The 16,111-nt window shown below is 36.2% G+C and overlaps 1 protein-coding gene across 3 annotated transcripts in view; it reads right to left on the bottom strand.

Annotated features, from left to right (window-relative positions):
* MME (membrane metalloendopeptidase) overlaps positions 1-16,111 on the bottom strand; it is a 91,118-nt gene that overhangs the window by 14,747 nt on the left and 60,260 nt on the right. For all 3 annotated transcript variants that reach the window (XM_019731986.3, XM_019731987.3, XM_019731985.3), the window contains exon 17: positions 3,712-3,770. In XM_019731986.3, coding sequence (XP_019587545.2) covers positions 3,712-3,770 — 59 coding nt within the window. The remainder of the gene's footprint in view (positions 1-3,711; positions 3,771-16,111) is intronic.

Below are 16,111 nucleotides of genomic sequence, written 5' to 3'. Positions count from 1 at the left end.
AAGTTATACCTTACATGTAGCTGCCTGAGCTATCAAAAGTGCCGAGAAATTATTTTTAGCTTATACATAAAAAACACGTGCAGTATTTTATTCACTTAAAGTGAACACTATCTCCCAAACTATGTGCTTTGATTAAGATCCACCCATTATACAAAATGCTCTTATGAAACATGGTAACAAGACTAAACATTAACTGTAAAGATCCTGCTGCTTTAATTATACCCGATTCGCCATTCTTCAGGCAAATGATAAGATTTTTATGGCTCAGATTAAATACTAGTTTTCAAGTTCTGCTTTGCAAATTATGATTTCTTTTTACTCTGTCAGCTAAATATCTGTGATTTTCCCCATTAGCCTTATCACTGTTACTAGTAGACTTCACAACTGTTGATAATAACCAACTGCTTAGTCCTGCATTTTTTATGCTCATGGATGTCAACAAGTTAGTTAATTAAATAAGTCATTGGTCCATGAAACAAAAGACTGTGTTTCTCCCCGCCCCACCCCCTCACTTTCCTAGTTTATCTTTTTAAGGGAGCAAACAATTTAACTTTAGAATCTTTGATATAAAGCTTAAGATTGCAATTGGGTAAAATCAGTTTTTTTGGTAGAAAAAAGTGAAACTTTTTTTTTTTTTTTTTTATATACTAAATGGAACAGGAATATGTTTGGAAATATTTACTCTTAATTTTCAAGTCTGAAAATAAGACTCCTAAGAATGAACAAGACAACTTTAGAAAATTTATCTCAAGGCCATAATAGACCTTATATCCAGGCTGAGACACTAAATATAAATAATCCATAGATTTCCTAAAAATAAAAAAACTTTCTGATTAATAATGAAAAAAGAGAATGCAGCAGTCATAAGACTTCACTTCTGACTTGACCATATCCTTCGATAAGCCTTTCAGGTTTAATAAGATGCCTGAGTAGTGCCTGGAACTTACAGAGAAACATTTTACAAAACATTCGAGTGCAACTTTCCTACCTGCATGAAAAGTTTCTAGAGCTCCATGGAGCAAATGCACAAGGAATAGGAACCAATAAATTAAACACTTTCAGTGTGCCATCCTGTCCTGTAAATTGACTTTTTTTATTGATGTGAAGTGGTGGAAGTGCATAAAATTTGGAATGTAGCCTACATGTATGAGTTATGACAAAAAGTGATGGGAACTGAATTAAAAAGTAGAAATTATTAACATGAATAACTCCCTGTATGATAATAAAACAAGTTCTTTTTTACCATAACACAAAAAGACCAATCCAATTTTACGCAATCTAATTTAAGGTACTTGTGTGAGTGTGGGAGGGTCATTTATGAGACACACGCTATTCCATCCCAATTCTAATGATATCAAATCCATTAAGCCAGTGTTGCAAAAGTTACATAGGTATACACACACACACACACACACACACACTTTTATCAAGAAGAAAGATGATAAGATCTTCAATTATTTTTAGTTAAGACAATGCCCATTTGAAGATTTAAATGAATTTTCAAGGAGAAAACATTACATGTCAAAGATTTCTCCTCTTGCATGACACTTTCCCTTTCTCTGAACTGCTATTATTAGCAGACAAGCATATGAAAAGAGGTTAAGAATTTCTCGAATTTCAAATTTCCATCAGATGAATTTATCTTAAGAATCTTTAAAAGGTCCCTCTTATATATTAAGAATGCTTATTATAGCCAAGTCTTGATTATTCAGAGAATAGTTGTCTACTTGGTGAAATGTGAGGCCACTTTTCCCTTTTTCTTTTTGCTGTGTGCTTGTTTGGTTTGAAGGTATTAAATCCAAAATGAAAACATTCCCAGGTCTTTTCTGATCAGAGAATCTCTGATATGGGCTAATTTTGAGCCATCTCCAAAGATATGGGGTAAATCAGAACCAAAACAAAGTCCTGTTTTGCCTTGAACTGTGTAGACCTGTTCTAGAGAAGGGATGAAGGAAAACACATGCCGGAATGGCCGTACAGAGGGTCAACCTGGCTCTTCTTGTTGGGATGATGCAGCGCTAGGTCTGATAGGATCCAGGGCCCTTCCTGAGTTGGATTAAAGTGAAGTTCTATCCCTAGTCCGCCCTAAAGCAGAACCAAAGTCCAGGCTGCCTTGCATTGCCTTGGGATTCCATTCCAAGTTAATTATCCTGTTTAAGTCCAAGCCCAGAATGAACTATATCTTCCACTGACAGAATAGTGGAATATCAAAAAGAGGTTTTCAAAAAGAAGACTCTCCAGTGATAGAGGCACTTCTAAGAAAAGATCTGAATGGTTTCCAGGACTGCAATACAAAGGAAAGGCTGCATGGGTTCTGAGTTGATCATTAAACAGGATCTAGTCCGAGTTTAGGTTATTATTTCACTAGCTGTGAAACGTTATCAGTCTAGACTTTGAGCTAATTGATTTTAACCCCGTGCACATGCCTTACTTATTATCTACACGTTATATGAAGACAACGTTTTCTGGTTATAATTCATTTTCATGTCACATACCAGAATAAATTCCAAATGGATTAAAGAATTGCTCCAAAAATAAAAACCATAAAAGTACTAGAAGAAAATGTAGATATCTTCTTAATTTAACTTAATTCTTAATCTAACTCTTCCTAGTTTTAAAAGCAATGGGGAAAGGTATAATCTAACTTTAAAATAAAATAAGGGTTATCATTTCTTTTAAAATTTATTTTTTAACCAGTGGTAAAAAATGTGGCAGGATTTTTCATTATTTCTAATGTAATTAGTAACAGAATTTAAGAAAAATGATGCTTAGGGTAGACTCTGAAATACAAAAAGAGTAGTTTAAATAATGCTGAAATTATCTTTCCTTTTAATTCTTGACCACACTTAGAAATAAAGGGCTGGACCAAGTACACCTGGAGAAGCTGGATATATTGTTTAGAATATCTCTGCTAATACTGAATCAGTTGGGTGCTGTTCTAGATACTAAAAACACTTAGGGAAAATTGGCCCATTTACATGATACTTAAGAGAGAGTTTAAAGATGTCAAAGACTTCCCAAGAAAGGAATAAAATAGATCTTAGTTATATTAGGCCATTTAGTTGTTCATTATATCATTCATTCATGTATTAACTTCTACGCATATTTCTGCCATATTGTTATTAGGGAACATATGAAACTGTTTTTCTTTTTTGGTCAACAGTGGTTAAGTAAATATAATTTCACATGGTTCAATCTAATATAATTGACTTTACAACTTTCTGAGCCCCTTGGTATCTTCTAGAAACAAACAAACAAACGCGATGATACAGAACAGGACTATATCCACCAGAGCTAGCATACAGAATTGCCAAGAAAATTAAACCTCCGAAAAGCTGGCTATTGGAACCCTAAACCATTTTAAGATGCTGAAGCTTAGGAAGTCCTACAGTCAATATAACTTCCTAGAGATATAAGGGACTTTTGAAAAGTATTTAGAAATAAAAGTACTTAGAAATAAGATAAACCATTTAGCTACAAATGAGAATACTGTAAAAAACAAACTATTTAATGTGATATGTACTAATTTAAAATGTGCAATTATAGTGAAAGAGGTACCTAAATGTATTTATTTACAAGGAATATATTCAATAAATCAGCAACTCAGCCTCAGCTGTGCTTTTATGGGGAATATTATAAGCTGGTCATGCAATTCACTACAGGTTGGAAATAATAAATGGATGTGAAAGATTATTTAGGAATAGACCTTACCCATCTGATTTCTGCTTGAAGAATAAAATGCATTGACTACAGCTGCTCCGCTGATCCACCTGTAGAAAACATACAAAACCGTTACAAATGATAATACATTCTCTGATTCAATCTGCTCACCACAATAAAAGCATTGTTATTACTATTCCTAGATGACTCTAACTTTCTGTTTGAAATATGATCAACAAATTAAAATTAGCTCACTAGGTGAGGAAGCTCATTTGAAAGCATTTCATTTCTATTTCTTGAAAAATCAAAATATATCCAGGTCTGCAATCTGTTATTTTATTTGCATAACATTCATGCAAATGAGTCAGGCATCCGACAGTACAAAACCCATTGAAATGTATGTCTTCAGAAATTGCAATGTATTAAGATTATATTGAAATGTGTTTAGCTTTATGTTCCTGATACTAGGTAACTATGGTCAACAGTTCTGGAGCAGTTGACAGAATATTGAAGTAGAGGTAGTTAAAATTTCACATTCAAGTATATTTAAAAATATTTAAATTTTTAGTTTACAAAGAGCCTTTTTGGAGACTAGGATATACCCTTCACAGGTAGTTAGCTTTGGGTAATGTGCCTCCGATCACTGCCATTTAAAATTATGTTTTTAAAAAGAGACATTCCAACTAATTGTACAGAGGTACATTTTTGTATGATGACTGTAAAATAAAATCCAGGTGATTCTTAAATGGCTTTGTCTGAGTACACCATGACTTAGGCTTTGTATAGAAAGTACAGATTTTATAAAATACAACTTCTGACTTCAGAAGACTAGTTTAGTTGAGGAGATGAGAAAGATGCATAAATAACTGTAATACAAGACTGAACTAGAAAATGGGGGGAAAAAACAGCTCCCAGACAATAATTTGAGAGTAGTGTTAAGCTAAAAAATAGGTCAATGTTCCCTATATTTCTGTTCAGATATATGTATTTATATATCCTTATATACTAATTGAAAAATGGAAACTGACTTCAGATAACCTCTTAAGACAATCTTAAGACAATCATATATTATTATCTAATGGCTTTATTGTAGTTACTCAACTTTTAGGAAAACAATTAGTGTGGCAATTATTATCTTACTCACAGGAAGAGTATACAGGAATTAGTACAATGAGGTTAAATCAGAACTGTTTCCAGACAGTGCTTTGCAAGGTAAGCAGTACAAAGTCAGCTGTCCAAATCATCATTTTAGCTACAGTTTCAGTAACTATTGTGGAATGTCAGATATGAGTCCTGTTTTGATCACTTAAAAATAACCGAGGCAGGGCCATATATAACAAATGTCTGATACATTCTAATTAAGTGTGGGTTTTGTCTCCAATAACACGACTCAGACATTTATATAAAGGATTTTGGACTTAAAAAAAAAATCCAGATAACGTTCTGTGAATTTTTCTTTAGGAATAAAATAAGTTTGAAGATAGAAGGTGTGGGTGGGGACAATGGTTGATCAATGTGTTTCTTTTTTAGTTTGATGTTGTTGTTTTAAATAGAGAAAAAGCATTTTCAAATAGGATGGTGTGGCTGACATAGCATCCTCCCTAAGTTCATTACAGCTGAATCATCAATATTTTAATTTCTTGAAGGCTGATAATTACAAACATAACATTTTATTTATTTTAATTAAACTCCACTTGCTTTCCACATGATTTGTGGTGACTCACAACAAAAACATGCATTTGTAAACCCAGGGGTGCTAGACTAAAGTCCAGAGATCAGAAACTATGTAACACAAGTAGATTTTGTTTGTGTGACCAAAAAGTATTATGAAAGACAATATTTATATAAATAAAAATCATGATCAGCAAAAATGATGTATTATTAGGCCTATGTTTTTATATACTCATGTGTGTGTATATATATATATATATTCACACAGTTATTACAACTCACATTCAAGTATGGTTCTAAGTTATCTTTCATGGGCGCAAAATGGAAAATGTGCTCATACTACTGAAGAGAAACACTCTTTCTTGCAGTGACTTTAGAAAGGTATTTCTGATGTGTCCTCAGCATTTTGATAGGAAATGTGACAGCAGATTTTATGCATAAACAGCTTATAAGTACTTTAATTATTATAAAAGTTAATTTAACATGTTTGCAGGTCTCAGTTGTTTTAAGGTTCAGTTTCTCAATTACGAACTTGTGATGTAGTGATAGTATATGCCACATGGGCTTTTACGGATAACCACAAATAATATGCAAATTATTTGGTGCTGGATTCAGGCACAATGCTCATAATGAAATACAAAAGGTGCCACACCAAAAAAAGTGTTAAATAAGTATATTGCAGAGGAAAGGAACTAGGCATATGAAAGTAATGTTGCAGACAGCAACAGATCTCAAAAGCAGGACATAGATGAATGAAGTTTATATTACCATTTCATGTTTATTGCTTTTGTAGAAGTAAATGTCATAACTTTTGTTTTGGTGCTTTCCTGCACTTCTGTTACATTATTTTAAAGGGTTTAAGATTGCATTTTGATTAATGTTTTGTAACTTTCCAGCAGGGAGGTTTTTCCATATTAAAATGTCCACTGTGAATTATACCTTCAAGAAAATAGGTAGCTATTTATGACCACAGAGCCCTCAAATAAAATTAGAATTATGGTGGTGAGGTTCACAGAGGGCTAGTGTTTAATGTTTGCCTTTTCTTCCTTGAGATCTGGCACGGTGTGTCCTCAGATCACCCCCGGGGAACTTACCCAGATTCAGTTGCACAGGACTATTGTCCTTGGGAATGATCAGAACTGAAAGTATTGTGATTTGATCATTACATCTTTAAAAAAGTGAAGAGAACAGCTACAGGCTCCATGTTTAACATATGTGGTCAAAAAGCTAAATTAACGTTGCAAAGAAAATATTTTTTCAAATTAAATGATGATGTAACAAAAATCATAAGGTAGTTTCATTTGGATGCAGCCTCAAAGTTTCAAGAGAAACTTCCATTTATAGAACACAGACAAATTCGATCCTGAATAGCAATATAGAAAAGAGAAAATGCACAGAAGAGAAAACCAAATGGTGGTTGGTGATTCTTATCCTAAAGTAATGGGTAGGGCTGGCTACCTGAAGGCACCTTTAAAATGTGGAGGCCAGATACTATGAAGCCCCTTGAGCTGGTATCAAACCTAAGATATGAGGCAAACATCACCCTGTTCTTTGATTTCATTTCCTGCCTCCCATGGTCTGTATGTGTAGGAGTAAGGATGTGTATAGTATGGTAGAAAGCAAAAAGTGGGAAAGCAAGAAGTAAGAAAACTTTATTTTTAACTTCTGAAACATAATTTTGTCAGGTGAACTTATTCTTTGGGGCTTTCAACACTGGAACAAAGAAGGGCCACTATAGGTAGCATGGCTTTCAAAGCTGAACTAACAATGTAGATGGGAAATATAACTGAAACACTCTTGAGAGGGGGACCAGGTGTTTCTCTTCCATCGCTTATTACCCTGAAGAACCTAAGCGGTGATACAATGAAAGCACACAATCATCATTTTTATAGCAGGAAAGAAATGCAGAAGTCAACAGCCTGATCTGATAGCCTTTTGGATGTAATAAATCCACTGGATGGCAAAAGCACCTGGAACAAAACTTCTCTTTCACCCACTCATGTGTAACTTTAAACCTTAAAACAACAAAATGGTTAATGCCCTTTTCCCTGAAAGTGTTCAATTTCTCAGCATCTAGTGGGCTTGAAGCAACTCCTTTGAAATCATCAACGAAATATAGTGGTTTTCTCTGTCTTCCTCAAGCATTCCTAGAAAGGAGAATTCTCACTTTGTAATCACAATAACCACTGTAATCCTTTACATTTATTAATATATTCTCATCAAGACTTCAAAGTTTTCTATATAACTTCATCTTTCAAATCATCCACATAAGATAGGTGACACCTCCAATTTTCAGTGGTAGAAAGTATGGTAATCAAACTCTTTTTCTTAATATACTTATAAACTAAGTGATGAAACAGGAAAATATGTAAACTAAGGAGAAAGAGGACCCTCTTATTTTGCAATCAAATCCCCTACTTCTAAGCTGTTGATCTGAATCATATATAAAATTTCATTACAATGATAAATGCCATTTTCTTGCTAACCGCTTTAAAAATGAAAGTGCTCATTTTTAAGTTGCTTCTGTAAGGGAGGAACAATTTTTTCTCTACTTTTCTAGATTCTTTTGTCTGGTCTAGTAATTAACTTAACATAAACCAGATTAACAAGAGAAAAACAAATTTAATTATGCATGTACAGGAGTCTCACATAGACATAAGGCCCACTAAGGCCCAAAGACAATCAGGACATTGAGACTTATACGCCATCCTGAGCTAAGGAGAAGGGGTTAGAAGCCTGGAGACTCCAAGGGAAAGAACCCAATTCACAGAAAGATGGGAAGGGCAAATATTTGATAAACAAATGTTTGCCATACCACACAGACAATGGGACAGCAAGAGGAGTTTAAACCAACAGTCCCCTGGGAGTGGCCCCCAGCTTACCACATGTAAGTGCCCCCAGCCCATACTCTTTGTAGTTATCTCTAGTGTTAGGTCTCTCCCTAGACCAGGCCTTCCATAAGTTCTTTTAGGTAGTTAAGGGGGAGGAAGAAAGCTTTTTCTGAATCTTTTGGGCCTTGATTGTCTTCAGCTTAAGATAATCTGCGTCGAAGTGGCACATTCTGGGGTGGCTATTCTGAACCTCTTCACACTGACTCTAACAAGCTTTAGGACGCTCGCTTCCACACCACCCTGAAGTCCCATCATGACCAAACAATCACAACAACAGCTACCATAATGAGCACCTAAGTTATGTGGCAGGCACATTACACAACACACAACACAACAACCCCACAGGGAAAAAGTAGGTGTTGTTCACCCCAGTTTATGAAGGAATCATTGAGCTTTTCTGTAGGTTGTCTAAGCTCACGCAGCTATTAAGCTTCAGAACAGAAATCTTAACTCAAGGCTGCTCACTTCCTCTACTCCCCACCTCCCACCATCCCACCTGCCATGGCTCCCTGAGTCCAAGCACAGTTCTTTTCACTGTTCTAAAAGGTGCAAATTTTTACCCACAGACAAAAGCACAGTAGGACCAAAGGGCCTCATTAAACTGTTCATTGTCATTGCATACGAGTTGTTAACATAACTGAAGTATTCTGAGTGAATCATCTTACTGTCTAAAAGGTGAGAGCCAGGGCTCCGAGAATCTACTTCTCTTTCAAAAAAAAGGCGACAGAAATCATTACTCTGATTTTCTTCTAGAAGTCATCAGTTGGTTGTGTGAGGTTTTGTTTGGCAAGAAGCACACTGTTTTCAGTCTTTAATAACTTGATGTGTGTGTATATGCACATGTGTGCACCCTCATGTGTGTGATGTGCCAAATTCAGAGAAATTCCCAATTTGGGAGATATATGGGTGGGTGGATCATTTCTGCCAGAATTTTCTTTTGGTGACTTTTTCCTCCTGATTTAGAATAATCTCGGGACCTTTCAGGAAAGAACTGAAACCTCTTCCATCTCATCTAACCCTTAGCAATGACATCACGACATTTTAAGTCTACCATCTATGAGGCTCATCAGATGGTAACTCCGTGAAGGCAGAGATGTTCTAGGCTTTTTCTTTTTTTAATTGTCATAAGAAGACCGACCATGAAATCTATCTTCTTAACACATTTTAAGTGTCCAGTGCATTATTGTTGAGTACAGGTACCATGCTATACAGATCTCTTGAACTTACTCATCTTGTTTAAATGAAACTTTATGCCTGTTGATTAATAACTTCCCACCCCTAGCCCCTGAAAATCACAATTCCATTCTTTGATTTTATGAATTTGACTATTTTAGATTCCTTGTATACATAGAATCATGTTGTATTTGTCTTTTTCTGTCTGGTTTACTTCACTGAGCGTAATGTCCTCAGGTTCATCCGTGTTCATCCACAATCTCACATTCTTTTGTTTGTTTGTTTTTGTAAATAGCCATCCTGACCTCTCACTGCGGTTCTGATATGCATTGCCCAACGATTAGTGATATTTGAGCATCTTTCCATATACCTGGTGGCCATCTGTATGTCTTCTTTGGAGAAATGTCTATTCGAGTCCTTAGGCTCATTTTTAAATTGGGTTGCTAGTTATTTTTCGTAATTGAGTTGCAGGAATTCCTTACATATTTTGGACATTAACTGCTTATCAGATATAGGATTTCCTTTGCTGTGCAGAAGCTTTTTAGTTTGATGTAGTCCTAGTTGCTTACTTCATGTTTTGTTTTTAATTGTATCTCTAGGGCTTAGAACAGTGTTTGGGAACATGACAGGCACTCCATACATGGTTGGGCCTAGGCATGTCAATGGGTCCTCCGGGCCTCGAGAGTGCTGACTCTTCTCCTCCAGGAACCCAGGGAGGGTGGAGGGCACGGCGTAGGGCCTCACGCAAACCGTAGCGAGCCATGGCAACTAGAAGCCACGTGCCATCTGGACATTCTCCTCCCAACAGGGTACACTGGCATAAAACAACGTTCCAGAATTCTTTTGCAAAGTTCTCCCAGTTTAAAACGTAAACCTTGAAATTATTTACCATCCCTCTCTACTTCCCCTTTCTCCTCTGAAAATAAAACAAAACAAAATCCTCTTTGGGCACTAATTCAAAAGCAGAAATATTTTTACTGATAAAATGTGTTTTGCTTTTAACCCCCAAACACATTGGAAAACTGCAAAGTCTGTTGGTTTCATGAGAGTATAAAAGATGAAAATCTAAAGTTTTCATCTATGACAACATGTGCAGACCATGAGCACACCACGTGGATACTGCATGGGGACTTTAAGAGTCATTTGTCCAAGTTTAATCTATCTGTTGTTTTTTCTTTCTGGCTGAGTAGTATTTGCTGAGCCAAATAACCTTTTTATACAAATCTTCCCTATAAATCTACACTCATGGAGATTCAGTTGTCCAAAATCTCTAGCACTCTTCATATCTATGCTGGATAGGTCTTATTAACGCTCCAGCTTGGTGCCATCTCATTTACCCATGAGTTTTCTGTAGCTGTTTTCCTTTGGATAATTAAGTTCACCAATACAGGACTTAATTAGAAAGAAGACTGATTCTAGAAGCATCAGTGAAGGGCAAAATCAGAAGGAATATTTTAGAAAGTGGTGAGGTACTTCCATACCTCTCACGAAGATGTTCTTTTCCTCTCAGCTCACTTGATGTGGAGAAGCCAAGAAAGAAAACGTACCGACTCCTATCAAAACTTCACAGTAAAGGTCATAGAATTCTAACACTGGAAAGAGTCTTAGAGATGCTATACCATCTAAATCAACCTGTTATTTTATAAATAAAGGAAACCACAGGGCTTTTGAAAGGCCACAGGTAGCAACTGGCAGAACTGTGGCACTGAAAGAGTATTATTGACTCGTTGCAGTGGCAAAATTACAGTGTCACTTCACAGGGTACCAACCTCCCTGTCATTTTTGGTGGCACTGGCCTTTCAGGAAGCACCATAGAGAGCCACAGCTGGGGCTACCAGCTTCAGGGTACCACTTATTCCAGGGTCTCCTTACCATCCAATTAGAAAAAACAGCAGGCTTAAAGCAATGAAAGGGAAGATAGAAAGGAACCAAGGGTTTTGTTTTGTTTTCAGTATCCTCTGCTCACCTCACTATTAATTTAAATGCTGACATGTTGTTTCCAGGGAATGTTTTACTAATAAGTAAAGGTTTAATTGTGGTTTTGAAAAAAGTGCTGTCCTAGCGCTTTGTTTCCTTGTAATAGCACCAACCAACTCTGCCTTTCATCAGACTTAATTGTTACTCATCTGCCTCTTTTACTAGGTGGTGAGCTCTTGAGTTGAGGGCAGTATCTTATTCATGCCTTCATCCTCCCCAGTGTTTATAGCACAGTGCTTTGCACGCATGGCAGCTGCTCAGTAAAATGTTTCTTGAATTGGCCACTGTCAATGTCAGTGTGTTTTTATTTTGCTGTATAACAGCAGGAAAGTTTCAGCAATGAAATAAGTCTTTGTGGTTTATAAAAAGTAACTCCATGGCTCAACGGCCATGACTTACAAACACTGGCACCTGTTCCAATTATGTTATAGAAAAGTTTTGTCCTGAGAAACTAACAAAATAACATCAAATCTAAAAACAAGAAAAGGAATTCATTTTGTGTTGTTCTTGTATATTTTTTCTCTTTAGAGGTTTACGGAAGTGAATAATCATGTTACTGGAAGTAAATCATTATAGATAACATTACAGATGTGACCTCGTACAGTCATGTTCCACATAACGTTTCGGTTAGTGATGGACGCATATGTGATGGTGCCCCATAAGATTATCATAGAGCTGGAAAATTCCTATCACCTGGTGACATTGTAGCCCTGGTAATATCACAGTACGAGGCATTACTCATGTGTTTGTGGCGATGCTGGTGTAAAACTTACTGAGCTGCCAGTCATATAAAAGCATAGCACATACAATTATGTACAATATAGAATACTTGATAATGATAAGAAATGACTATGTTACTGGTTTATTTAGGATTTACTACACTGTATTTATTATACTATACTTTGAATTGTCATTGTAGAGCATATTGTTTCTACTTAAAACCAAAATCTTCACTGTAATAGTATGCCATGTCACACTGGCAACAGCCTTACCCATCTCTTGTTTACTGTATCTCTTGATTGCATCATTTCCTCTTGTGCTTCATGCAATCTTGTGCTGTTTTGTTCAGTAACTTGCTGTGCAGGCTTGGAGCCTGGGAGCAACAGACCATACCGTAGAGCCTGCGTGTATCATAGGCTGTACCATCCAGGTCAGCGTGAGTGCACGCTATGAGCTTCACACAATGATGAAATTGTCTAACAACACCTTTCTCAGATCAGACCCTGTCATTAAGTGGTGCGTCACTGTAGAGCTAAGTAATGTTGCTAACGAATATTATGCTCTCAATTTAGCACTGTTCCTATCTGATAATATGACATGTTTGAAATTCTTTACAGTCTGGCACCAAATCCCCAGAGAACATAATGTTTGAGAAAATTTAGGAAACTCCTGCCAGGCACTCAGAAACCACATGAACCACGAGCTTTTGAAATTGAAATCCCTGTCCTTTGTAGTTGCCAACTAGTTAAATGGGCAGAAGGAGGCCTTGTTATCCAAATGATGAACTCAAATATATCACACGCAGACTTCCTCAAATTTTTGAATTTGCTCAATAGAGAGCAGCAGAGACTATGTTGCATATTTTCACTAATCATCATGGCGAAATGCTTAAATGTGGCAACCTTTACTTTAGTGGCCGAGTTCACAAAGTTCACTTTAACTCAAGGGTTCTCACTTGAGGAAGGGAGTGGTACTTAAAAAGAATTCCAGTAGAGTAAGTCCTCATGTAACAGTTCACTTTGTGAACTGAGCATTGTTACAAAATGACCATTTTGCCATTTATTCACTCCATAAACATTGAGGAAGAGTCTATATATTCTGTTCATCAACGTTCGAGCTCTGGTGACACAAATACGTGGTTTCTGCTTCCAAGAAGCTAAATGTAATAAAATGTACTGGTGCCGTGACTGAAACATGGTATAATGCAGGCACAAGGTAAAGAGAAAAATGTGATGGGGGGGTGTGGTATGAGTCCAGAAGTAATGCTTGAGTCGAGTCAAACCATGTGTGTAATGAACAAGGAAAGAAAGCGTCGTCCAAGGTAAGGGACAAAGAGGAGGAAAAGACGGAGCAACGACTTGGAAGTACTTCCTATGGCTGTATCTTTGAGGCAATGCTGAGGGGAGGGTGAATCTAAAAGAATCCTGGAGAGCTAGTGGGAGTTACATAGAGCCTTATCACCACTTCATGAGATTGGCAACAAGGACATAGTGAAAGGTTTTCATCAGGAAATAATATGACTCATTTTGTGCCTTTAAAAGTTCTCTAGGGCAGTAATAAGAAAAATAAGCTGAAGGAATGTGAGATGGTTGGTGATAAAACTAGGAAAAATACTGTAAGAACTCTGGTGAACAATGAGAAATGTCTGAATTAAGGCAGTGAAAAGAGAGATGGTAAGATGGAGATCCCCACTCCCGATGCCTATGAAATATTTAACTAGCAGAGAGTAGATGTGAACCATTTTCTTTTTTCTTTTTTTGTGGATGAGAAGTTAAAGTAGATATTACATAGATGTCAGAGACGAGAGGAAAGCATCAGTCAAGCATGATAAGATGAGCCTCTGGTTTCTATCTTGGTAACAGTAAGACAGAATTTATTGAAAAACATGGGGAAATATGGAGATACGGGGATAAAGATGATCAATTTTTTGCTTAAAATGGCAAACGCTATGTTTTTAGGGTTAATGGAACACTTACATGGAGGTGTTTTACAGGCAACTAGACATTTGGGTTTGGAGCCCAGCAAATGAACCTGGGCCAAATACAAATTTTCAGTGATCATAACAATGGTAGAAGATGCCAAGAAGTGTACAAATTTTCCCAGTGAGAGCATGGGTAGTGAAAAAAGAAAAGGTCTAGAAGTTACTATTTGGTTAATGGACTGAACTTATTTAAATTAATTGCTGCCTTAAAATTTTAATGCATTATCATTTCTATACAATAGCGAATAATATAAGCCTACAACGATCAGTAGTTTCTCTCATTTCTGTCCCATCAGTTGTGGGTACAGACACTTATTTCTCCTGTAAAACCTTGGGATTTAGGACTTGAGCATCCGAAAATGTAATTCTCTGAGAGGTAACTACCGGCTATGTGAACAAAGTGGAGGCAATAGGTATTATCTGCCTGAACATAAACAGTGAAGACTTGAACTTGACACTACATAAAAAAACAAAGGGAAAGGAAACACTGCGACCTTATTACCATTAAGCTGGTACAAAATAAGTCAGAAACTTTCACTATAAGAAACCTCAACAAAATGAGAAAATGTATTATGCTGTGTCCTATAGGGCACATGCAATGATTTGATGCAATCACTGTCAAAACTGCTTCTAATATTTTAGAAGACAAGAAATAAATTTTAAGCCTAAACTACCAAATTAAAGACATTATCTTATAAAAAAATTTCACAAAACTAAATATGAACAGGCATGATTCAATACAAAAATGCACTAACATTAACTCAAGGGTTCTCACTTGAGGAGGGGAGTGGTGCTTAAAAAGAATTCCAGTAGAGTAAGTCCTCACTTAACATCCTCGATAGGTTCTTGGAACTGTGGTGAAACATTTAAAGAAACCGATTTTACCATACGCTCATTGATACAAACAAGAATTAAAAGTTCCTACTTAATCAATGTTATATAACAAAACCACAGTGAACAAAACGACGTTATTCAAGGACTTGCTGTACCACAGGCAAGCACGTCACGATCTAGGGTGGTGAGATTGGGTAAGGAGTATTGTTCCTAATGATCCTCAGGTGACTCTAATGTACACTCAGAATTTTGAACCCTTGTCAGTATACGGTCATTAGATGGGGAAGGAAGAAAAACTAGCCTGGAAGAGCAGAGAAGACCTTAGAAGTCATATTACACTTGTGATTGACTATCAGAAGCTCATAGAAATGATCGAAAAAGCACTACTGAGCTATGCATGCTAGTAACCAAACATTCATTAAAATATAGTTTGGTTTTTGATTAGCTATGGTAAAGAGAAAAGGACTCGCAGAGAATCAACACATATGATCAAAGGGAAAGAAAAGTGCAAACTATATTATTAATACAAAATAATTATGGAACTGGGACTACATCAACTTCAAAAGAAAACATCAAGCGATATTTCAACAACTACTTTTAAAATTATAAAGAAATCTTCTGGTGTCATATGGATGCAGGTTATATTAGCAATTTTCAGAAAGAATACTTGACGATATTGTCTGTGGATAATTTACATAGTGCTAACAATGATTAAATGTAAGTATATGTAGTTTAGTATATGTGCTGCCGGAGCGAGCACTGTATATGTAGTTTAAAGAAATGAAAATATTCAGACTTGTAAGAAACTTTTCAGATTATAAATTTAAACCACAGAGTATTCTTTCCGATGACTGTGGGTTTCTAGAGAAAGAATTTGATAACGGATTATAACATGAAACATATGCACCCATTCTCCTTCCTTCGTTCCCAGCTCAGACAATAAACATTCTCTGACATTTGCAGCCCCTTTTTATAGCATCAGACAAGACAACCTTTGCTCCAGTACAAACCCAGAGGTCAGAAAAAAAAAAAAAAAAATCAGTCTTTCAGGGTACCTATGTAAGGACTGAAATGTATTGGATTTTCATTTAGGAATTTTGTCCAACCTGTATTTGGTGTACGGTACTTTGTACATTTCTTGGCACATTTCCCTTCCTATCATACAGTTTATTACATTATGTCTTTCCTATTGTTGGGGCTCAGG

This window comes from Rhinolophus sinicus, chromosome 17 (assembly GCF_057876585.1).
Source record: "Rhinolophus sinicus isolate RSI-liver-muscle chromosome 17, RSI-T2T, whole genome shotgun sequence".
Classification (NCBI taxonomy): Eukaryota; Metazoa; Chordata; class Mammalia; order Chiroptera; family Rhinolophidae; genus Rhinolophus; species Rhinolophus sinicus.
The sequence above is the reverse complement of the archived record's forward strand: the minus strand, read 5'-3'. Positions and strand labels throughout refer to the sequence as shown.